At 33.4% G+C, this 25808-nt stretch overlaps 4 protein-coding genes across 9 annotated transcripts; all 4 read right to left on the bottom strand.

The window, feature by feature from the left end:
• Positions 1 to 1176: 1176 nt before the first annotated feature.
• On the bottom strand, positions 1177 to 5480 carry LOC105769684 (protein STRUBBELIG-RECEPTOR FAMILY 5). Its single transcript, XM_012590471.2, has 16 exons — positions 5396 to 5480; positions 4916 to 5048; positions 4755 to 4826; positions 4554 to 4619; positions 4333 to 4404; positions 4164 to 4235; positions 3991 to 4062; positions 3854 to 3919; positions 3698 to 3763; positions 3271 to 3602; positions 2908 to 3176; positions 2549 to 2820; positions 2303 to 2423; positions 1971 to 2107; positions 1704 to 1860; positions 1177 to 1584 (listed from the first exon to the last, which is right to left on the bottom strand). Exons 1-16 carry the CDS (start codon positions 5478 to 5480, stop codon positions 1444 to 1446), a joined length of 2133 nt encoding a protein of 710 aa, XP_012445925.1. The 3' UTR covers positions 1177 to 1443.
• Positions 5481 to 6248: 768 nt separating this feature from the next.
• Positions 6249 to 10206, bottom strand: LOC105769685 (uncharacterized). Its single transcript, XM_012590472.2, has 6 exons — positions 9952 to 10206; positions 9223 to 9367; positions 8718 to 8978; positions 8136 to 8217; positions 7529 to 7725; positions 6249 to 6737 (listed from the first exon to the last, which is right to left on the bottom strand). The coding sequence occupies exons 1-6, from the start codon at positions 10143 to 10145 to the stop codon at positions 6465 to 6467; spliced, it is 1152 nt and encodes a 383-aa protein (XP_012445926.1). The 5' UTR covers positions 10146 to 10206; the 3' UTR covers positions 6249 to 6464.
• Positions 10207 to 13529: 3323 nt separating this feature from the next.
• On the bottom strand, positions 13530 to 19811 carry LOC105769070 (YTH domain-containing protein ECT4). 6 transcript variants are annotated; one of them, XM_012589466.2, is made up of 8 exons: positions 19536 to 19811; positions 18463 to 18506; positions 18173 to 18347; positions 17382 to 17458; positions 16777 to 17295; positions 15219 to 15761; positions 14918 to 15130; positions 13530 to 14278 (listed from the first exon to the last, which is right to left on the bottom strand). In XM_012589466.2, exons 1-8 carry the CDS (start codon positions 19561 to 19563, stop codon positions 13907 to 13909), a joined length of 1971 nt encoding a protein of 656 aa, XP_012444920.1. In that variant the 5' UTR covers positions 19564 to 19811; the 3' UTR covers positions 13530 to 13906. The 6 variants fall into 6 exon arrangements, with proteins under 6 accessions (XP_012444920.1, XP_012444923.1, XP_012444922.1 ...); XM_012589469.2 differs by having other exon boundaries at positions 18463 to 18545; XM_012589468.2 differs by having other exon boundaries at positions 18463 to 18649.
• A 3800-nt stretch (positions 19812 to 23611) lies between these two features.
• Positions 23612 to 25340, bottom strand: LOC105767659 (organic cation/carnitine transporter 7). The gene is made up of 4 exons (XM_012587229.2): positions 25066 to 25340; positions 24235 to 24950; positions 23942 to 24144; positions 23612 to 23851 (listed from the first exon to the last, which is right to left on the bottom strand). Exons 1-4 carry the CDS (start codon positions 25338 to 25340, stop codon positions 23612 to 23614), a joined length of 1434 nt encoding a protein of 477 aa, XP_012442683.2.
• Between the last annotated feature and the right edge of the window lie 468 nt (positions 25341 to 25808).

Genomic DNA, 25808 nt, shown 5'->3' on the forward strand with positions numbered 1-25808 from the left:
TTCTAATTGGAATGCGCAAGGTTTATGAACATTTTACATTATTAATATTAAGGAAGAAAAATGAAGTTGAATTAGAGATGAATGAGAGCGTTGACTGTGTTAGGAATATTATTGTGGTGAGGAGTAACGTAATTCCATGGTTGCCTTGACTCTTATTATGTTAGGAATAATTAGGCGGTAGAGAAGGTTTATGTTTATGTTTGGTCTAGCTCTTAGATGGGAGCCGTTGAGTGGGTCTTTTTTTAGGAATGATAGCATGCGATGGTGAGCGTTGAGCTACGTTGTCCAAAGCTAATCATAATAAAAGTTTTCAAATGCAGCCATATATTTCACTTGTTTTTTTCTTACCATGCAACTATACTGTCACTATTTCAAGAATTTTTTGGTAAATATATTTAGATAATTTTTATAACAAATTATTAAATAGTTTTATTATAAAATTAAAAAGTGAATGATATGTATTAATACTTTTATTAAGTAACATTAAGATTTTTTATTACTATAACTATCGTTAAACACTATATCCTATTATGACCCCTTCGCTTTCTAAAGTTTTAAATTATATAATTATACTATATTAATATAAATATAATTCTATTATTTTTATTATATATATACACATTTTAATTTAATATCCATAATAGTCATTTTATTTTCACATTATCATTACAATTGCAATTGAATCTGAACACACATTTCATCATTGTTTTTAATCTCACCGTCCATCCAAATAAAACTTAATTTAACAATTCAATTTTTAACACCCAATAACTTTTCCATTCATTATCTCATATATCGTGCTCTCTCAATGTTGTTATAACATAAATGTGATATAAATAACTTAAAGTATGAAAATTTATGTAAATGAAATTTTAATATCTAAAATTTACATAAATATATAATATAATATTTAATTTAATTATAGATATTTTTAAATATCAGAATAGAAGAAACCCTGGAAAAGAAAGTTGAAGAACAATGGACAATTTCAGCTTGGTTGCTTGGATTGTTTAGATTTGACTTTTGACGTTAAATGTCTCCGGTTTGGATGACAGGTAGTTCAAAATCTGTAAATTATTACCGAAATAAAAGTAGTGGCAATAATTTTTTGTTAAAAAAATGGGGAAAATAATTCTAATTTAATAAACAAATTAGCATGCAGACAAATATGGGATCTTGGTTCTTGGAAATGGATGTTAGCTACCAAGACAAGAAACGGCATTTTTAATCGATGCCTTAAAAAAAGAAGACCAATAAAGGGATCATACATCTAAAGGCTTTTTGGAGAAACATGTTGGGCTAAATCCCCCATTTTTCAATGTTACAGACTTGGAATAGTCAGCCCATTGGTGATGGTGATTACTCTTTGGATTTGCATATCATTAATTCCCTTGTACTTTTTTTTCCTTTTTCCTTTTTTGTACATATCAAATATGCAAACAATCAAACGTATACTGCGTAGTCTGAGTCCTCTGTCCGGCGAGAAGTTGAAAGATCATCTCCCAGGTTCATGTTTGATTGTTGAACTAATTGTATCAGTGACTGCACCACCTCCGACATCGCGGGCCGAAGCTTTGGATCCGACTGACACACACACACACACACAAATACCATTGTTATATTTATTATATACCATTACCACCCACTTTTGAACATGATGATTAAATCAATAAAAATAAGGGCGGGCGGGCATGTAGCGCCACCTTTACGCAGTGGGCAATAATATCAGCAAATGGAGAGAGTGATTTTGGAGGATACAGTCCCCTCAAGGCAGGATCCACCATTGCTGCTAGTGCATCGTTGTCTTGAAGCCGAGGGCTAGCCCATTTCACTAAGCACTGTTCTGTTTGTGGCCTTTTACTGTAAACCCAGAAAGCAATAGAATTAACCCACCCTGACGCTACTACACAATGTTAACTTCAAATAGCTATATGATAATGGGACGGATGGAGTGGGGGATTTAGGCTCACTTGTCCAGGGGCATCCGACCCGTCAATAGTTCTAACATCACCACCCCGAAACTGTAAACATCACTCTTTAGCGTATAGGCTGAAGGCCTTGAACATTCTGGAGCATTATATCCCATTCCCAGGTTTTGGCTCGTACGCTGAAACCATTACAATTTAATCCTTATTGCTAAAAGCATATATGAAATGAAAGCCATGAAGATACAATCTTTGTCTTTAAAACATTGTTTATAGGCTGAATTTCTAGAGATGAAGACATGCCCTAATTTAGAGTGAAGGACATACATATATAAATTGTAGTCAAATATATAAAAGAGGAAGAAACTGCTACTAACCTGATGGAAGTGTGCCATACCATAGTCAGATAGGTGAGGAGTGAGTTCAAGATCAAGCAAAATATTGGATGACTTGATGTTCTTATGAACTATGGGTGGAGAACAAACGTCGTGGAGATACCTGAACAATGCAAATGCTCACCACTGGATTCGAAGTTAAAAGAAAGAGCAGCTAAAGGAGATTGTGAGGAGAATGCAAAAAATCATACAAGGTAAGAAAATAGAAAAGAAAGTAAAAAGACTTACTCAACAGCCCTGGCTGCACCTAAAGCAATTGAGACTCTGGTATTCCAAGTGAGGGGTTTGCTGAAATCATCTGATACGTGTAGGAACTCATGAAGTGAGCCATTCCTGTAATGGTCATAAACCAACAGATAATTCCCCCGCTCTGAGCAATACCCAACAAATTCAGCAATGTTTGGATGGTGAAGCTTTGAGATGTTTGCAACAATTTCTGCAAATCCCTCTGGCTTCTCGCCTTGTATAAGTATGGGATCTATCTTTTTCACCGCTAAAACCTGTTGCAAATATATGCATACGTACAAGAAAGTGCATATGACTACAATGATATGAAGAACAACAAAAAGGTAGGAACAGTCACGTACCTTGCCATCTTCACATTTCGCCCTATAAACACGTCCAATGTTGCCCTCACCCTGGAGGTTCCTCGATGCAAAATCACCAGTTGCATTCTGTAAATCCGCCAAAGAATAAGCAATAACAGGAGCAGAGGTGCTGCTTCTGCCTTTTAGCCGGCTTGTTTGCTCACTTACACTAGACCCACGACCTGAAACTGAACGATTAAGTCCCATTGGTCCTGATATCTGCAAAGACGCTTGATCTAGTGTAACACCTGACTGGATTGTTTTTAAACCTGTCACCATCACAAATCATATAATCAGTTCAATTCATCGCAGATCCATCTAAAACGTGTTTTTTAAAGCCATTTTTTTTCAAGAAATGGATACCTTTTGATTCTTTTACATTGCTAACATATTGTGCACCTGCTAACTCTCGTGACTGAAAGGGAGTATTATCTTTAGTCCCAGTGTTCCTCTCTTCATCGAGAAATTGTGAGGATGGATGAGCAGCCTTTCGCCTTGCGAACACTGCCATAAGAGCAGCGAACACCAACATTGCACCTAAACATGACCCGGCTACAATTGCTACATTCCGAACAAGTTTAGATTTCTCCCCGTCGTCTTTGTTGTCTTGATCTTCTTTGGCGTTGGGATGTCGGTGGCGCACACCAGGCGGTGGAGGCGGAGCCTTCCCTGTCGACCATGAATTTCCGCCCGTTCTTCCAATAACAGATAAGATTGCAAGTCAGGAAACGACCTTTCACATCCACTGCAACAATGATTAAACAAACAAAATTTTGTAGGATAAACTCACTTCAGGCTGCGAATGCCCTTCAACTCATTAGGAATCCATCCACTAAATTTGTTGTTTTCAACATTCCTGCCATGAAAGAAAGAAAAAAAAAAGGTGGGTTGATAAGAATAATTGAAAACCATCATTTTCAACAAAGTTTAGGTGCCGGTCATGTACAGATCTTCTATAGGAAGGTCGGCAAGGACATTTAGTGTTCCAGTTAATTGGTTGTTCTGCAGACGCCTGAATAATTGAAAACAAAAGTTAGCAACCATGGCCTCGACAGAGTATAATATGAAAACCTTTGCACTTACAAAGTGTTTAAATTTGTAAGATTTGCAAAAGAATTCGGAAGCTTATCAGTCAGTTCGTTGTTGGATAAATCACTGCATATCAGCTCCTATGTTAGCAATACAGTACTAACCCTACGTCTAAGCTCTAAAGCTATGTAAATAGAAAGAGGAGTTTTCAGAAATTATATACTTACAATGATTTAAGTTTTTTAACTTTGGCGAACATATCGCTCAAGGTTCCGTCGAGTTTATTATTGCTTAGATTTCTTCATAAACCAACCAAATAGTTAGTTATGGTTAAAAAACTGATGAAATTGTAATGAAAAATAGATGGATGGAATGCAACCAATTATTTTGACTTACATGCTTTCGATGTTGGACATCTGAGATATCGAATAAGGCACATTGCCAGTAAATTGATTATGAGAAAGGTTTCTGCATGTAAATTGAGCTCATAATACATGATATGTGTGATAAATCAAACCAATGAAATTCATATATTCAGGGATATGGTATTTGGAGGATTTTTAAAAGTCATGCCCATGTATTCATGTGTCGAACATGAGAGACAAAAGGTGACTTACATTCGAACAGCATTGGGAGGTAGTTGATATGGAATTTGATCATTAAGGTTGTTCTTGCTCACATCACTGTACTATGACAAACAATGCATTGCCTTCAGAATTCAGATTATGTCCTCTTACAGGGAAGAAAAGTAAAACAAATACAAAAGGGAATAGATTATCTAACAAAAAAAAAACCTATCTCTAGAAGCAAATTCTCACAGGGAAGTGAGTGAAGTCAAGTTTGATAGCTGGTAGCCCAATTCTCCATTGAGTCCATAGTTAGATAAGCTTCTGCAAAGTTTAAACCCAATCAAATACATATATATACAAGAATGCTATGCAAGCCTACTTTAAGAGACAGATAATGGGGAAAAACATACATCTCAGTTACACGAGAGCCTGAGCATTTGACCCCTTGCCAGGAATCGCTACAAGGGTCACCGCCACTTACCCTCCAACCACTTAGTTGTGATGGAGCTTTTAGGCTTTTAAACATCACATTAAGGGCATTAACTACAAAATACAATTAACAAGTTTCAGAATATATATATACATGGATTAGATGCTAATGTGATGCACCGGGTTGTAACCCCCAAATGTATGAGATGTCATCCCTTTTAAGGATGGCTGTGAACTAAGTGTGATAAAACCCGATTTCATTTCCTTTTTCCAAAACATATGGAACCCATTTTTCATATTGCATGAGTTAGATAAACGTATCAATGGCTTTACATTAGCATCTAATTGTATTATCCCCGTGAGCATAGTTTTGCTAAATATAAACACATCATTAGCAAATAGCATGCAAAAATCTAAATTAGTGTACAACAAATGAAGTTGAATAATGATGATACATATACCATCTCGGCTATCAGTCCATGAATGAACCAATGAAATCAAGGTCCCAAAGGAAAGAAGCAAGTATCCTACAACAAAACGATGCATGTTCCTATGCAAAATTGGCAAAGAAAAGGAAGAGGAAAATAGGTTTATTATTAGTATTATTATTATTATTATTTCCTATGCTAATATCAAATGCAGGAACCAAAAAGAGTTGGAGGAGGAGCTGAAGAAAGAAAGAATAAACATCTAAAAGGGGAAAAATAATATAAACTGTTTTGGTATTGTCTTAGCATTTTCTGTTTCGTATTGAAGGGCTCAAGTCTGTTTTAGGTTTTAATTTTTTAATTTATTTATTTTTTAAAAATTTCTTCAAAGGGGTTTGCTAAATTTGGTGAAGAGAAAAGTACAACTAATTGCAAAGAGCGGAAGGCGAGGAGAAATAACTCATCAGAGCCTTTCAATGTTTTACGGGACTTGGTATAACACTTTTTTGCAGCTTTCTCTAACTGTCACCTTTGATTAATACACATGACTCATCTTTCCAGCCTTTGTCTGAGGCTGACCTAAGAATTTTTCTTAACTCCATTTTTTTATTTTCTTTTTCTTTTTCCTACTCTTTCGGGACTTAAGATCACTTTAAAATTGTATACCAACACTGGTCCAACCAGATTGAATTAAACAAATATATATGCAAAAGATTTGTGTTTATCATAAACTCAACTCTGGCATGCTATTGTTTTAACTGTCCATCCCTTCATATGTTGGGTTTATTAGTTGCATGATTATTAATATGCAATCCCGTGAATGTGCTGGATTGTAAGATCCTTTTGATGCAAGTCGAGGCTGTAATCTGCATGCTGCAACTTAAAGTTCATGAACTGCAGTGATTAGCATTAGATAGAATCTGGGTTTAAGTTCATTTACAATAACCAAAACATATATTATACAATATAAAACTGGGGTTTCACATCTTTAACAATGCTATTCCTCCGACTCTGTAGTTAAACTTCAACTAAGTTCAATAAGTCCATGTAACAAAGAGCATCTTTAAAAAAACCATCAAAATTAGTTGCAGAGTCGGGTGCCTCAAGTTTGCATGCTTTGGCTTGATCTATCACCACGCTTTCTCAATTTTGTTAAGATGTATGCCATTGCAACTTTAGCACCCAGGCCAGAGTGACCGCGAGACAGGCAGATCACACCCCCAATAACAAGCAAACTTTTTGCTACAAACTTTTTCGACGGTTTTCTTGATAGCCTTTTCTCCCTGGGTTTATCATTAACTGGTTCAAAAGTGGCCATCGAGGCAGAGACAGCTGGAAGTGCATCACCGTTTATCATATCTAATTCAGGTGGAACCTATATACAGACATGTTAATAATCATCAGTTCAAGAGTTGCTCTGAAGATAATATCACCAGAAAAAGCTCTCTCTCTTTTTTAGTAAGAAGAAGCAGAAGTTCAATTATGTGTTTCCATAACCATAGTTTATTTCAATAAATTATTTTGACAATGTAAGGACTAAACTAGATACAGCCTCAGTTAAAATGACTAGTTCATAAAGGTAGATTATTAAGGCAAAATCGCTCGATAGTGCAATAGAAGAGTGCCAAAAATGCAGAGGATCTGGATATATACATTCATCCTATAAACTTCTATAATGTCAAATACTGGTTTATACATAGGGTTATACCAAGGTGTAGTAAGATCGCTCAAGTCTCAGACATTCTCCCTAGGCCTAGACTGCTCCTGCATATGGTCCTCGCATCCCACGTTTTTTATTTGTACTTCTGCTATAAAGATAACCTATCTTATTAATTTCTCAAAAACGCTAATGATAAGATATAAAGATAGATAACCTATCTTATTCATTTCTCCAAACACCAGTCTTCAACTCACTTGAAGGAAACCAAGATAAAGGGGTATGTTCCTCTATGACATAATAAAGTCAAATGCATACTTTTAAGGTTAACTGTTTTATCTTGGACTAAGTGTGAGTGTTGGACATGGATAAGTGTTCGACACGGGTCTTTAACTGTTTCATCTTGGACTAAAGAAATTAACAGAGTTATTGCAAAACATGATCACAATTAAAAAACAGGATTATATATACAAATATTTTATATATTTGTTCATTATGGTAATGCAGACCTTCTGAATCAGAGTGGATGGTGAAACAGATGGACTAGTCGGAGGATGGCTGATCACAGCATACTTGCGTAATGCATTATCCATCTTACATACATAACTCCATATGCCCTTTGCAAATGCTAGTTTTGCCATTTCCACATTCAGACCAGCATCTTCTTGGTGAAACATTCTGATCTCAGAGGCATCTCTACCGGGTACTGTACAAATAACATTACAGTTCAGAATCATAAATAGTCAAGCAATAATGGGAACCAAAGAGAGAGAGAGAAAGAAGTATATAGGTACAGCATCCGTTATTCCCTCCCAAAAATTTAATACTTTCAATGCCTTGGGTAGAAATACTGCAGCATTAAGAAATGCACCGTCATTAATGACACAAACCAGAGTCCAACAAGCCTCAATTTCGGTTACAGGATTCATTATTCATTATTTTTTTCATTGCAGAGGGGGGGGGCGGGGAGGGGCTGTCGCTGGCAGGACCACATTGTGCAAGTACATAATTCGACTTTAAGAAAACAACTTCCTGACAAATTGCATGGCTCCAACAAGAAACCACCAACTCTTTATGTTTCTTAGTTAGGGTTAGACAAATATATGAGGTACTTGCCTTTCCTGATTTGCCAACCGGATCTAAAATATCCTACGCGGACGTACTTCTTCCGTCTTGGTGCAGATGGATGTTCACATTCCTAGTCAATCATAACAAGAATTACAAAAAACAAAAAATTAACCATGATGTGGTAGTAAGCATAAATAGGACTGCTATGGAAAAACATTGAATATTTGTGTGAAGCAATTTTTTATGGTACATGTATTAGAGTTATAAACTCTGGGTATTTGCAAGAACCAGGTTTAGAAGTTAGAACCCCAAACCTAAGGGAGCTCCACCCTACTATCATTCCTGAACAGAATAAAAACTTTCCTCAAATGACAGCATGAGATACAATATTCCATGATCTCTATTGGGTCAATGATTGTATACCCATGAGCCGTTAATTAGCATGTGCTAGATGTGGATAAATTCCAATATTAATAACTTTCAGCATAAAATACGTACATCTCTTTCACATTAAAGATACTGCCAATCATGTTCTTAATCCTTAATATCAGCCATAGAACTTCCAGTTTCCAGAAGAATATGAATCTGATATGAACTCAATATGATGAAAGAAGTTTCAGCGATAGTCACCTTGATAAAACAGTAGAATGTTCTATCTTTTCCCTCCCACAATCTCCACGCAAGAACATACTCTCTGGGTGTCAAAAGGGGAAACTTCTTTATTGTGCAGCCAATTTCAATCCCATTTGTTGTGTTCATCTGCAGCTGCACATGATCAATCACCGTTTTATCCCACTGCTTTCTATAATTATTGTCCATATAGAAGTCCCTCAGAAGCTCCGGAGAGCAACCCTCAAATACAGTCGTGCTCAGGTATTTTAGTGGTTTATTCTGCAATTAACAACAAGAAACATAACTTTCAGTTGCTTCACCACTTAAAATTACATACTAGCCTGGACCTGCTGTACACAGATTGTATTTCTAGCTTAAACCCAAGTCCACCAGCAGGTCAAATTAGAGTAACCTTAAGTGCAATGATTTAGCATATACAAGTAAATGGTTGAAAATACTAATTTTATAAAATTTCGCTACACTGTTATTATAGATGAACTAAGCAAATCAAAGTACACAAAACCTTAGGTCTGCAGCATTTGGCCTTGTAGGATAAAGAGTTGGTTTTCTTATCAATTACAGTCTCCCATTTCTCGTCCTCATCGAGCTTCTCATCCAGATTATCAATCAAAAACTTCAAGTCTGAATCAGATACAATCTCTGGGATTCTACAGGTACCAAAAACACAAACTCCAAATCAGTTAAAAGTCAAGGTAACATTGATATCCCCTCCATATTAAGTAAAAAAAAAAAAAAGAATTGTTTAATTTCCCACTGTTAATAGTTGAATTTATTGGAGATTGCCCTAGAGAAAATTTCCCCCACCATAATTAAGGTAAAGGAAAATGTCTAATTAAGAAAACATTATAATATATTCCCGAAAGAGCATGTTGTTCATATTTTGACAATAAAAGTTGCAGATAAGAAGATTACAAGAAAATTCAATTAATTTCACTTCAGAAAATCAAAGAAAAAAAAAACATATCATACTAGAAAGGGTAATAGAAGAGCAAGCATAAATTTAAGGAATAAATTAATTCAAGAATTGACGAAGAGTGATGCAAAACCCAGAAACATAGATGCAAAATCCAAACAGATTCTTCAACAACAAAAAAAAAAAAAAAAAGGAAGAAGAAGATTTAAAAGAAATTGAACCTCAATTAAGCAACCCAAAAAAAAATTTTGAGTGAGAGAGGTGACAAACTGAATGAAATAAGAGGAAGCAAGATTAAATAAAGCATAAAAAAGTTACCTTGATTGAGATTCAGGAAGGGAAGTGGATGAAGAAGGAGAAGGAAGATGAAGAACGGAAGGAGGAGGAAAGAATTTAGAGTAAAGTTTCTTGGAAAGATGAAAAAAGAGAATAAGAAGAAGAGTAATAAGAGTGGCTCTGAGGTTAAGGATGCACCAAAATTCCATTGAAGAAACACTTGCCATCATCCCCATTTCTCAAACACTTGCCTTCCCCTTAATAATAGGTTTCCCCATCTTCACTGCAGTGTTGGGAGAAATGTCTACTTTATTCTCAAGAAAAAATTAAAAAACTTTAATTAATTAATTAATTATTTATTTATTTATTTATTTTTAAATCTGTCTACTCTTTATATTAAAACTAGATTTTGAGACACACCCTTGTGGTGAGTTTTTTTCTTTTAATTTAGTTTTTAGAGAAAGAAAAGGTACTAAAATGGCCATTTTTAATTAAAAATTCAGTGGAAAAAGGTAAAATATTGAAGAAAATAAAATTTTGATAATTATTATTTCAAATGTTATTAGATAATATTTGAAAATCAGGATTTCAGAATTTAGATTTAGATTTAAAAATAGTATAAATTGGGTAGTAAATTATTTAGAAATATAATATTTATTATTATTTTTAAATCCATTGATTTGTTAGAAGTTTGTTTAATAATGAATTTGAAATATTTAAAATATTTTTAAATTTGATAAATTCATATTTTATATCTTTTATAATATCAATTAGTTTGTCAATTTCATTTTTACTATTTACTTAATAATTAAAATTCAAATTCAAATTTTCAAATCCAAGCTCTTAAAGAGAGCATTATTATTATTTTATATAATATTATTTCGGTAACCTCTAAGAGTTTTAGAATTTGAATATAGATTTCAAAAATAGTAGAACTATTTTAAAATGTAGCATTTGTGATTAATTTTTAAATTTATGGATTTGTTAAATCCGTGGTCCGCATGAGTTGCGGAACTGTTCAAAGCAAGCCGGAGTTAAAAGAAAGGCAACGTCTGAGCTTGGTGAGTTATCGGAGGGGCTTCCACCCAAGGAAGAGGTGAGTTTGTTATCGGACTTAGAGGAAAAAGTTGCGAATTTAATAATGAATTTAAATTTTTTTAAAAATATTTTTGAATTTTATAAATTTATGCTTTTAATATCTTTAAAATCTATATTATATTGAATATTAACTAATTTGTAAATATATATATTTCATTCTTTCCATTTACATCATAAATGAAATCTAAATAAAATTTTCATATTCATATTCTCAAACCATACATAAAATGGTTCTAAAAGTTTCTTTCCATCTGTCTAATACTTTGATTAAATGTGATTTAAATATTATAATTTTACCCAAATAGTTTTAAGGTCTTGCAATATATCCTTATGGTGTTTTTTTAATAAAAAATAAAAAAAATTATTTATTTTTCTTTAAGCAATTCGATCCTTCTCTTTTGTTTTGGCCAATGGCGATCTCAACTTTCGAGTTGGCTATTGTCCGTCTTTTTCTCACTCCTATCAACCCTTTTTTTTCCTCGTTATTCACTCCATGTGTCTTTTTTTATTTTCAATTTACAAATATATTTTGTGGGTATTTTTGTTGTCTTCGGTTGTGATGGAGAAATAATGGTGTTTGTTGTCGTTGATACTCCACCAAGCATCAACAGTTTCTCTTGTGAAGTGGATGACTCTTTGTCTGTTTCTTAATTTGTTTCTGCTTTTAGAGTATTTCAGAAGAATAAATGATTTCACAAGTCGATTTGAACTCTTATTTAATAAATATTTCACTTTTAGAAGTTTGTGTCCACTTTTGTAGCACGTTTTTTAACTTGCTTATACATGTATTCTTATTTTTATAAGTGATTTTAGGGACGGTTTTGTCGTCGTCCTCTCCAGTTTGGTGAATGCTTAATTCTTTTGTCGATTTTTGCCCGCCGCTTTGGGCCATTCGAAGTTGATTTCCTTATCGTATTAAATACTTGCAATCAATTCAGATATATTATGCTTGAGTTATAACAAAGCTAATTGTCAACATATTATAATATTTTATTGATGCTGAAGCTAAAGTCTTTATTATATTGATGAAATTTGTCGCTTGTAATTTGTTTTTCCCCTAAATTTACTTAAAAAAAAGTATATCTTAATTCTGCTTATAAAAAATTATCTATATATTTTATTTAAAAACTAAAATGATCTATATTTAACTATTTCAAAAGCATAACTGAAAATTAAATGAATTGATTTTAAGTAAAAACTCTTATCCAAATTCAATGATGTAAATCTGAAATCAAATGATTCAAATAAAACAAACAGAAATCAATTCAGATCAATCACCACCTTTTCTTTCTCATTTTATTTTTATATAGAAAATCAGGTTTTTTTTCAGAAAATATTACAATCTTTTGAGTTTGAATTAATGCAGTTAATATCCTACCTATTAGTTTATTATTTTTGTTTTGATTTCGATACATACAAGCTTCAGTGTACTATTTCGGATTTACCAATATTTTTAAATTTTTTCATACATATATTTATAATTTAAATTTTAGTTTGTTGATAAATTATATATACATTTGAAAATTTTTCACATATCTATTTATAGTTTAATTTTTAATTTCTTTATAAATTATATATTATCTATACATGTAAATATATCTTAATTACATCTATATAAATATAAGTTTTAAATTTATAAATTAGGTTCAACAATTTAATTTAATAACTATTAATTTTAAATGTAATTATAGATAAATAAAATGGTTAAAAAATTTAAAATTAATTTAAAATATTACAATTTTATATGGATTGGTGCGCACTAATATAAGTCAGTATTGATTGAAATGGTTGAAACACGCCAAAATTTTAACTCAAATAGAACATATAAGACTTGATATCAGTGAAATAAGAACCAATTCCCAATTTTTAATCTTAAATATAAAATAAAAAAAGGGTTGCATGACAGCTCATTGAAGGGAACAAAGCAAAGAATTTGTCAGCATTTGATAATACCGTTAATGTCGTATCAAAACAAAAAAGAAGATTCTGAAGTCCAAAGTCTGGGTGGGAGCTAATAATATTTAGAGCCGAGTAAATTTCATTTGGTTGAGAATATTCAGCAAAGTAGTTGTCACCATCATATAGTAGATAAGAGGATATGCATCAACGAACAGATACTTGGCCAAGCGAGGGAGGGAGGGTCCCACCTACTTCTTGTGGTTCATCCTCTACTCTCTAATAAGGCAGCAACAACACACACCCATATCCAACTCCTTTCCACTTTTTCTTTTCAACTAAACCTAATAAGCTGCCTCTTTTCACTTGTTCAAGGCTTCCATCCCTTGGAGCCCAAGTATAAAGTAAATTGATTGCCCAAAAATTCTCCTTCATACAACCCCCCCCCCCTTTACGTTTGTCTAAATTCGAGTTCAAATAGGTAGAGCAATCTAAACAAGCTACTATCATCATGTAATCAAATTCAAAGTGATAACATATAGCCTACATAAATATCAGTAACAAAGTACAATTCCTAATAATAACAAATGAAGAATGCTAAGAGCGAAGAGAAAGAAACCAAAAGATTGCATAACAGTAACACCATTTGCTGTATTCTTTATTAAACTGCCTGGAAAGATGAACAACTTTACAAAAAGCATGATATCAGCCAGTATCTTTCACTAATCTCACCCACGAAATCAAAGCAAAAGGTTGAAGGAAAAGAAAGTAAAAGAAAACTAACAGACTACAGTTACCGTTAAACTCAGAAGCCAAATCTTACATATGAAGCAAATCAGCCCCATACGACTTTGTTCAAATACGGATGCACTCCAACAGAATTTCACCAAATGAGAGATCCAACTTTGCATAATAATTTTTTTTTTTTTAAAAGAAGCTGAAAAAGATGTTTGTGTCACATACAGTAAACAAAGGCTGCCCGAAACTCCCTGAATGCTTATTCTTAACTTGCCTGAGCAGAAGAGGCTGCTGCTGTGATAACATCTTCAAGTTTAACCCTTGCACCTTTTGACCCATCAGAGGCAGAACTAGTTCTCTCAATAGCAGTGCCTTCCTTATTACCATCATCCAAGCACACAACTTGAGCAAAGCTCTTAGACATCTGCTTTATGAAATCGTTGGATAACGTAACAGTGTTTCTATGCTCACTTTCTCCAACAACCCCTACAGACATGAGGCTAGCTTGTTGTCTAGCCTTACGCTCTTGCATGGCCTTCTGTCTGTCCTCATAAAATTCAAAATCATCCAGGATTGACATATCAGTTTCATAACTTTTAAAGATGCTCAACATCTCAAGTCCTTGCTCCAGTTTCACCTGCAAAATTTGACATTCACACAAGTAAAGAATTGTTGCAAGTGAAATACCTTCAAGCAACATCTTTTAAATCCTCAAAACTAAGTAAGAAGAAGCATGAAGAAATCAAAAGTTGCATAAGACATGTTATCCAATCAATAAAGGAAAAGGAATGGCCTTAGGATTCGTAATACGACAGGAGGACAACAAAATGGTGGGGTAACATCCTCAATTACATCTGAGGGAGAGAGACTGATGCAGGTGAGGGCCACAGATCATATATAGATCAATGATCCTATCGATTCAGGAAAGAACACTTGATGACTACGGTTTTGTCGATAAAAAGAAGCTTTGGTATCAGAATTAGCACCTCATTCAGAAGGCTAAAAGGATAGGAGACCTGAACAAATTTTTAAAATAATTTTTTCAACAATTTAGTATTCAGAACCAAGATTTTCCCAGACAGAGAAGGAATAGGGAAATTATTCTAAGTAGTTCGAACTTTGAATTTAGCCAGTGATTGCCAGAGCATTAATAAAAAAAAAGTTCACTTGAATCTCATGTAGCCATCTAATAAAAAATGCAGTTCAACAATTTGACCAACAAAGCACTATCAAATGAATGAACTCCGTCATTTATAGTAGTCATTTGAAACTGTACCTCCTGAGTATCTCTACTGTTAGTCACAGGCTTATTATCATTATTTTCCAGTATGATGTGACGCAGCTGACTGTTTGGAACATCTTTGATAATATGCCATTTGACAGGGAACTGCCCACTCCATTTATCTTGCTGCCAGTAATCCACACTCTTGTCAAAATCAACAGGTCCAACCATTTCTGCAACCCCACAGAACTGAGCACTAGCATTCACCTGCAACAATTGAGTAACATATATTTAACTGATATGAACTAGACAAAGTAAACAGTAAATACAATTTTTTTGTCTAAAATGTTAATACCGAAAAGAAGAGAAACACTGGGCAATTGTCTTGATTCTCCATGGCCTCACGGTAGGCAGCATCTAACCTTTTGTTCCCATTAGGTGTACTAGCCCAAACACCATATTTGATACTCTTGTGAACATTATCTTCACTGTATGACTTGATTATGAAGAACTTAGCATCCTTGTAATCAGTAGGGAAATATGGTGTGTTGTAAGAATCATCGTGGATCTTCGCTGAAGATTTGTTGTTTTTATTATCATCGATAGAAGAATTATTATCAGCTGTGATTTGATTCTTAGGTTTTGAGGCCCTTGGCCCTCGGTTTTGCTCGCTAAGGATATCAAGAGCACCATTACAACCACATAGAGAGATGTCACTGTCTCTTCCACGTCGTCTTTTACCATCAAAAGATAGCCAGCCCCTGCTATTTGCTCCTAAACTAGGAACTGATGCATTTCCAAAACCAGCACCTTGATTCAGACCACTTTGCAGGTAGCCTCTGCTATAGGAGTTCATTCCTGATCCTACTGGATAAAATGACCTTTGCTGCTGAGGTACCTGAAAAGGAAAAAAACAGATTGAATACTAAAATGGTATACTAATTTAAGACAATCAAAATGCTAGCTCGCTGCATATACCATCATTAAATGACTTGTGTACCAAATGTTAGTCATTTAAACATTTCTTGAGCTTAAATTTTCACAATTTGAGATAAATGAAAATATTAATCTAAAGGAGAAGAGAAAAACAGGAGTTGAATAAGTCATTATAGGGAGCATTAGGACTTCAATTTAATACGGTATGCTACAAGTCATCTAAAAAGAAATCAACCAAGGACCTTGGTTGAATGTCTGATTTCTTCTGAAAGTATGCCACGTGCTGCAAGGACTTTCTAGTGTGACAGAACTTGACGGTTAAGGGAGAGAATCAGAGATAATTAGAGAATAGAAAGAAAATTTTGCAGGTTTTAGAGAGGTGAAAACACACAAATACAGAGACACACAAATTCAAGGCTCATCAGGCAAAATGATAATCGAGTGTTCCAAGTTTTCTGAGACATACATTGTTAATTCTAAAGTAAAACAATAAAGAATATGTGGTTAACAAATAGCAGAAGGATATAGTTATTTCTTATTTGATATATGATATACATTTTTTCAGTAATAAGGATACAATGAGTCCATTCGCCCCATCTAAACCTCTAATAAATGAAGCACAACATAGCAACCAGCCTCTGTTAAAAGAGCATAATGATTTGACACTATTTACCAGGCAGATAGATATACTAGATTTATCCAACTTGAACTACATGAGAATGAATTTTTTATTTTGACATATTCCACTACATATGAACTTCATATTTGCCATATGCTATTTATTTTGGTTAAGCTGAAGGTAAAAAATGGAATTAGAAGTTGCCCCTCTCTGCCAACTTTGACAGCAGATGAGAAACCCATATTCTTAAGACCATACTGACTTGCTAAATCAGCAGCCAAAAAGTTAAAAACCCATAAACCAGAATAATAAATAAACACAAAATAAGACCTCCAAAAGCACTAACAAATATACATACCATTGGAACATTCTGCCCAATTGGCCCAATTGGCCCAATAGGCTGGGGAGATACTGCAGGCGATATAGGAGTCAAAGATCTCTGTCTGTCAGAAGGCCTCGACCAATCAGACCAAAGTCCTCCAGACCTGAATCCATCAAAACCTTGCGGTAAATCATTAAATCCTAGGGTACCGGGATTTCCAGGTAAACTGCCTCTACCAAAAGATCCCAATGGAGTGGGATAACTAGGCCTTGGTCCAAAAAGCATGTTATCACCTTGTTGGTCAACATTAACTAATGTGGTTAGCTCTGGTTGTGAAACTGAAGATGGTGAAGAAATATAAGGCATACTCGGAGGAACAAGCTGCTGATAATATGGTGGTCCAGAGAATGGAAATTGATGTGGGGAGTACAACTGTGCATCACCACCTACAGAAGGCAAAGGAGTTGAGACCGGGGAATATGGCCCATACGGCATTTGAGGATTGTAGCCATATCCAGGGTGGAAGACAAGTGATGGATTATCATTGAAGACACCCTAGTTAAGATAAAAATGTCACGCAAAAAGACAGAAAATTTAATCATTCAAAAAAAGCCTACACAGATGAAAGGAGAGATTCTCACCAGAGATCCAAGTTCTAGTCCCTCAGCATTGACATACGGTGGATATTCATCCCATTCACCAGCAGAGTTGTCATAACCTGCTCTCAGATTTAGAAAAATTCCCCCATGTTAATTTCTATTTCACATATCTACTGATCTCAAACCAGGAAATGCAATGCATTGGAGAAATCAAAAGGTTTCTACACAAATGAGTGGTTCTTTTCCCTGCATAGTTGTCCAAATACAGAAATCTCTCAAAAGTAACATGCACTACTATCTAGCCCATTTAGTAAGAATTCAATTAAACAGGATTTACAAAATCAAGATAAATAAAAGAATTAAGCATCTTCATGTTTTCAAGTTTCAACCGTTACAAGTTTTGCCATTCCAATTCAAGAACCTATAGCTTAAGAACATTAAAACCAGAGGAGGAGAAAGATAAACCAAAATCCTGGTTCCTCTTTTACATAGAAAACCAACTTAAAAGCCAATATTTAATTCCCTTTTAGCAATCAATTAAATACAAAACACAGAAGACTTCAGATTTTCGTAATATGATTCTTCTATAACATGATTCACACGGTATAAGCTTTTTCATACATTCTCCTAGCTCAATTAGCATTACATGGATCAGAGAGTGATATCCAAGAACTAGAACGATAAGGGCAGCTGAGCATTGAACAAGAAAAAAACTGCCGTGTTACCAGCCATAAATGCAACCAGAGACTAGATTTTCAACTGGAATTTTTTAATACAAGGTTCAGCCAGACTGGCCCAGATTTAAAATAGACCCAAAAAGAGAGAAGATTAACCTCTGTAATAGAAAGCCTGAGGCTGAGGTGCATAGATTGTAGGTGAGTAGACGTTACGGTCTCCAGCTGACGCAAATGATCCAGATTGACCAGCGCCATCCCTGGGATGAGCTACTGGGGCAGCATCTTGAGAGGAATTAGGAGAAACCAACGTCATACTTTTTGTTGGAAGAGGCTGTTAAAGAGAAAATTAAATGAAGGTCAATAGTGAGAATATTTTCTTTAAACTGACCGACAGAAACAAATGAAAGAAAGTAAAAAATAAAAGGAAGAGCATGTCATCAACTCACAACTACCTGCTCCTTCACATTTTCTGGATCAGCTTGTTGCTCTTCTGCATCCATGATCAGTATGCTCAGTGACTAAGTAGAGTCTTAGAAACACAGGCAGTACAAATTATTGACCAACCAAAGCTAAATTCGAGGACAGGTAAACTTGAAGCTATGAATATGTGCGCGCAAATCCACGCGTGCACACCTATTCACATTATAAACAAAGAACATGAATAATTTTTTAAAGAAAAGAGTGGTTCTTCACATATCAAAAGACTTAGGCTCAGCATATATCTGTAGGATGACAACATCAAAATGATAAGGCCAAATCCCAAACCCTCGTATGCAATAATAACGAACTAGCCAGTCACTCAATATTAAACAGAACCACACACAAGATATATTGGATGAAGCTTCTTTTATTAACACTGTCATGCACATTTCACCTCATTTTCTCCCAGTCTGACAGAGAAACAATATTTTTAAGAAAATTCCACAAGGTCAAGCATACTATATAATAGGATATAAAGACCAAGGATCATTGTAATAAACTACAATTGTTCATTAGATTTCCGGTAAACCGTATATTCTGCAATCTGTTTGTCATTTTGTTGATAAGTATGATTTGAGGAAGTTCACTGTGACACCAGACTACATCTTTTTTCTTCTCAACCTCGATTGGCACTCTTTTCTTAAAAAAAACAACAAATGAATGAACTAGTCATAGGATTCTTAGCGTTCGTAGCAAAGTATTTAAAATAAGAGAATTAAAGAACAAAAGAAGAGAATTTTGCAATAATTTCTTTCTGTTAAGAAGACCCAGATCCCAGATCTTAACAAGAGGATCAAGCCCCATATATTTACCTATAGAGAAATAAAAGTGAACCAACACAGCAGATCAGTCAAAGGCCCCAAGATTCAACCACACAACAGACAAACTGACCATCCAATTCCAATTGAATTGTAGTAATAATAATAAATAAAAGCTTGAAACCTCGTGAAATCGAAAGCCACATAAAGGAGAAAGGAAAACCATATAAAAGCAAAACGTAAAACAGAAAGAAAAAAAAATTAAGTGGTAGTAGAGGTACCAGGGTTACGATCTGGGGTTGCCGCCATGAATCTTCTCTGAAACAGAAAGGAAACAAAGAAAAGAAAGAAAGATTGGCCTCAACAGCTACAAACTGAGACAGTGTATTTTCTGTTTCTGCTTCCATATATCATTTACTTATTCATCTATATTATATATTTTGCAAAACCAAAACGAAAACCGTCTTTGCCTTTGCCTTCCTTTGCCTTGTCTTCCTTTACTTTTACTGAAATTTATCACCCGCCCCTCAGTAAATAAAATAAATATGGAGATATTTGAAATTAGCGTATTACTTGAATTTCATACTTTTTTTTAGTGCATGATTAACTCCTTAACTTTATCAGCTTCAACCAATCATTTTGCACCACATGTCTAATATTTAATATTTAAATAAATTATTTTTAATTCAAATTTAAAAATAAAGTAATTTGCTCCTTTTTCTTCTCTCCCGAGATCCTTCAAATTCTCTGTAACACTTTAAGAATTCAAGAATGACTGAACCCAAAAAATCTATTAAACAAGTATCACATTTGAACTCATTACCATCCCTATTTCTTGAACAAAGTTGCAATCCACATTAGTGGCAAAAGGAGGATTAATTTTCCCTTTAATATTCAAGTCTTCTTCTTCACTCCGCACCTCCACCATCTTCATTTTTCATGTTCCGTCTTCAAAACCCATTCAGCCTTTCTTCTCGTGTTCCTTCTTCTTCACACCCTTAATATTTTGTCCTTGTGATTTGAACAAAAACCCAACATGTGTTCAGTGAGTCCAATGGTGTTGTAGATCGATTGTTAAAACTTATTAAAGAGCAGAACTAGCGCCTATTTACATACAAAGTTCCACCAACTTCCTTAATCAGTACAGAAAGACACCATGAGTTTATCATATATGAGTGAATCTAAAATAGTGTTTTCCCAGTCCTATATTGAGACTTATTTATAAAAAAAAAAAAAAAAAACCAACAACAACGACTCAACCAGTTGAGATTTGGAGTTTCTAAAAGGTAGCTTTGAAAGGATTTCCAATAACAATTCATCAAAAAAGAAAAAAAGTTTTCAACGGTGAATCTGCTTTTGCCACTAAATCTAAACTCTTATTTCTTATTTTGCCTACTTCACTAAACATCTTTGGATGTTGATTGTGGGTTTTTAGAATCTAAAAGTTGGTTTTTGGTTGAAAATGGGAGAAGAAACCAGTTTGGAGAGAGAATATGAGTTAATTAATTAAAACTTTTTATAATAAAATTAAGGGTATTGTCACTTAATTATAATAAAATTAATGGTTGAAAATGTTTCCTTTATTTTACTGAAAATAATTTCTCTAAAATTATTTACTTTTTAGAATAGTTAATATTTTCTCGTATTTGGATAAATTTGTGTAAAATATTTTTCATTCTTTAGTAAATTCCTTGAAAATATTTCATAAAAGTTGTTTTCATTAAACAAACATACATTTGATATTTATGATAAAGAGTTTAAATGAAGTTGTGGATTGATTATAAAGTGATATTAAGATGAAATTATAGTAAATAATTAATCTTCATGACGTTAAGGATTAAATTGTAAACTATGAAATTTATAATTGAAACAAGAGAAGTGGTATGCATGAAAATTTGTTATGTGAAATAAGATATTATAATGAATTATTTGATTAAAGTGCTTATATGGTGAAAAATAAATTACATGACAATAGGAACTAAATTAAAATTGTACGAAATTTAAGTATGAAACAAATTAATATGTGAATGAGGAAATCATGATAAAAGTTTAATAAACGTGTTATGAGATGATGAAATATGCATAAAATGTGGTAAAAGTGAAATTGTGGAAAAATATGGAATTTTTATGATGACAAGGACTAAATTGTTAAACTTGAGAAAATATGTGGTTGAAATAATAGAAGTGAAATATATATAAATTTAATATGTGAAACAAGATATTGAGATAAATTATGTGACTAAATTGTAACAAGAAAGAAAATTGATTTAATATGATTAATTAGCAAATATTGAACTTTTATGACAAAAGGGATTAAGTTGAAAAGTTATGAAAGTTTATAAAAATATTTGATAAGTGAAGAATGTAGTATAGAATGTTACAGTGAACAAAGCCTTATCAATTTGAAAAATGTCTTACAGAAAAAAATTTGGTAAGACATTTACGGGAATAAGCAGGTAATTTTACGTTGACCATCTTATTTTACATGAAACAGACTTCGGAAAAGGTTGAAAATATTTTTTGTAAAAGCTTTTATGTTCAAACAAACGGAGCCTTAGACACTCAAAATAAAAGTTTGTAATTTATTTTGGTCACTTTTGTTAAAATCACAAACGATAAACTGACATGGTAGTTAAAAAATTGTTATAATAACAAATTTAGCATTTAATTTTTACATATTATGTCGATTTAATCATAACTTAAAAAATTAACCCTCAAAATTTATAAATGTTTTCAAGTTGATCCTAATTCTAAAAAGTTTAAATAAATATATAAATATATAAAAACGAATAAATACTCATGCAAAATCAAAACATTTGTAAATTTTGAGGGTTAATTTTTTAAAGTTATGATTAAATTGACATAATATGTAAAACTTGAGGGCTAAATTTATTATTATATATCGATATTTTAACTGCCATGCCAGCTTGTTGTTTGTGGCTTTAATGGAAGTGAACAAAGTTACTGAACTATGTAACGTAGGTGCTAAAATTGCAAACTTTTTATTTTAAGTGCCTAAAATAAAAATTGATTATAGTTGGGTGATTATCTGAGCAGTTTACCTAAAATTTAAAAAATTAAAATTAAAATTATATTATTTTGTTAATACACTTGGCATGATCTGGTTGGTTGAAGATGATAAAGTTTACTAAGTTAACTTAGTAGGTCCAAAAAACTTTTAAACACCAAATAAATTCAAATTGACAAGATAGTATAAATGAAGTATTTTACGTTAAAAAGTGTTTTTTAATATGTTGATTGATTTGTGTTGTATATAGATTTTGTATATTTCTTCGTCTTTATTAATTTTGTAGCCTATTTAATATTATTTAAATAATTTCAAAACTTAAGGTATATTTAACTATACATTAAATATTAAATGGTTAATTAAGTTAATATAACTCATCAATTGGATTTTAATTTAATTAAAAATTATTAATACATAACAATTTTATAAAATAATAAATGGTGTTACAAAATAAATTAAGTTTTTAATCTTTTATATTAAATTTAAAAATATATAAAGGTGATATGACGAAATATTATGATTTATGATATTTTAATTTTATTATTTTAATTAAACCTCATTTATTAATATGTATTTTTATAAATATATTTTAGATTATTTTTTAGTTTTATATATAAATTTGATGCGTTTTTTTTCTTTTATGAATTCATATCATTATCACATTATTTTTATGTTATGTTATACTTTAACAATATTTCATGTGATATATTGTAAGTGACTTATTATATAATTATTTATCCTTAATATTCTTTTTAAAATATACTAATTGTTTGTTTTAATATTATTAAAATAAAATTTATTGTATCTACAAATTAATTAGAAATCTTTTTAATCTAAAATTGAATTAAAAATATAAAAATAATTGTTAAAAGTTACGTAATAATGATCGCTTCACCGAATTTGCCATGTTTGTGTCAATGTTTTAAAATATATATTATATTCTTCCTTTTTCAAAAATATTTTATAGGATTTGAAAATTAGTAAATTATTTATAAAAGAGATCAATTTTTAAATTCGAATTAAATATGCATTTTTTTAGAGTTAAAATGTAATTTTATCGTTGCATTAGTTCGTAATTAAAATTTTATCATTTTAAGGATCACAATGCAATTTAACCATTTAAAAGAATGTGATAATTTTGATTTTAGGGCATGTTATTGTTTTTAGAGAAATGAAAAGAATGTAAAGGAGGAGGGAGAGCATGGAATAATAGAGGTCAAATTGTATTTATCTTTTATTTAAATATTTCAATGTAATAATTTGACGCTACTTCTGTTAGAGACATAGGAAGGGCGGATTGAAGCCCTGATACGTTTGAGTGATATACGTCTAAACAGGTTGACACTTCTGCTTAACGTCATCACTCAACTTCCGACCTTTCGTCTCTATTGGGATCAGCAAAATGGATACCCCTGATAAAATTATGATCACCTCAAACATCCCTATGGCAGCTGTTTCGTGACATCCCTGCACTAATGCTACTGCTACGTAGGGGCACACCATCCCTCCAATTCTTCCCATCGAGCTTGCCGCTCCAAAGCCCGTTGATCTTACCGCCGTCGGATATATCTACATATTGTTATGAATTCCAACAAATCAACTGCTTGCATTGCAAGTCAGCAGAGAAACTCATTGATTCAAAGTTTTTTTAATTTTTACCTCAGGAGCATATATAAACAATGTGGTGAAGGTTGCAGTGATGCATATTCGAGAGCCGAAGAGAAGCCCCGTTGTTACCATTTCAGACTGCTGGAATACCAAGGGGAATATCAGGACGCAACAGATGAAGAACAAAACTGCCATCGAAAGCCTACGACCCACTCGATCTACTGTCAATGCTACTATGATGAGCCCCGGAAACTCTATGCAACCAAATCAAACGTCAAATTAATTAAACCCAAGTAGATGAAATTAGTATATATATATATGAGTGAGAGTGAGACTTGAAGCACCTGCAAAAGTGGTGATGAAAACATCTTTGTAGTTAACATCATCGGTTTCTTCGGCTTTCACTTTGTGGCCGGCGCATGCACTGCGTCCGGCGTTTAGCTCGGTTGTGAGCAACACTAGGCCATAGTAGGAAAATGAATTTCCAAAGAAGACAACCCATAAGAGTAGGGTTGGCCTGATTAATTCTCGTGAAAGAAGCTTTAATATGGTTGTCAGGGCTCCTTGTTTATGCCTCTTTGTAGGAGTTGAATCTTGGTCGGACGCAACTACGTCGTCATCAGAAACAAGGGTTCCAGAAGGCACTTCGGTGCCATTGACTTTAGCTATTCTGTCCAGAATAGTCATGGCCTCCTTTATCTTACCGTTCAAGCAGAGGTATCTCGGTGACTCGGGTGTGCATAAATAGAAGATAAGGAGACCAAATGAAGGGATGGAAGAAAAAGCAAGCAGCCATCTCCAACCCAGTGTTGGCATCACAGCCCATGCGATGGAAGCTTCAAAAACAGCGCCCACAGTCCAAAATGCTTGGAAAACAACCATCCAAGTGCCTCTGTTTGGGGGAGGAATGAACTCTAGCAGCCAAGAGCAAAGCACAGGCCCTCCTCCCAACCCAATACCCACCACACAACGAAGAACCAGCAATGTGGCGTAATTTGGTGAGAAGGAACTCATAAAGCCTGCTAAAGTAGTGACCAGTGCGGTCATAAGGAAACCTTTCCTGAGGTGATACATGTATATCTATATCAAATTCTCGTGCAGCAGTGCGTGGGTATTAAAATGTGGTGTTAAATAGACAATTGAAGCAGAGATTTGAGTGCAGAAAGTGTTCCCACCTTCTTCCATATTTATCTGCGATTACACCCCAAGAATAGGCTCCGACTAGCATACCGATGAATACCACACTAGTTATCAAGCTTTGTTCTTTGGCTGAAAGACGCCATATTCTTTTAAGTACTGGTCCTATAAACGACAAAAGCATCATTTCCATGGCTTCTGAGACCCAAGCCAGTGCAGCATAAGCAAGCACAAAATACTGGTATTTGCCAAACCCCAAGGTCAAAAGTGCATCGTCCACAGTGAATGTGTCTCCTCCTCCCCCTCCTCCCATCATGCCAACTGCTCCAAAATCAGGTTAGACAAATCTAATATATCACCACATTTGCTTCAACATATATACCGTTTTATTAATGTTGAACCACTTGACGTATCTAAACATAAATTTTAACACTTGAGCTATTCAATAATATTATCGATCTTCCTACTGCCAAAACCTTCACAAGCATTTTGTTTTTTAAATTACATTACTTTTTATTGAATTCAAACTAAATAATTTAGAATTAACCGTGTTTTTCTTTTGTGTGTAAATATCACTTAACTGGTGAAATTAAGTACTAGTCCTTACATTGATTATCAGAACACAAACAAAGTGATAAGAAATCAAATTACAAGATTTTCAGAATCATAATATGAAAGAATAGGAGGAAGGTTGATTGGACAATATCATGGAGCAACTAGAAATAAAACGAAAAATAACCTGATTCAGGCTTCAAGGTAAGGAAATGCAAACGTTAAATGA

The sequence above is a fragment of the Gossypium raimondii genome, chromosome 5 (assembly GCF_025698545.1).
Source record: "Gossypium raimondii isolate GPD5lz chromosome 5, ASM2569854v1, whole genome shotgun sequence".
Lineage (NCBI taxonomy): Eukaryota > Viridiplantae > Streptophyta > Magnoliopsida > Malvales > Malvaceae > Gossypium > Gossypium raimondii.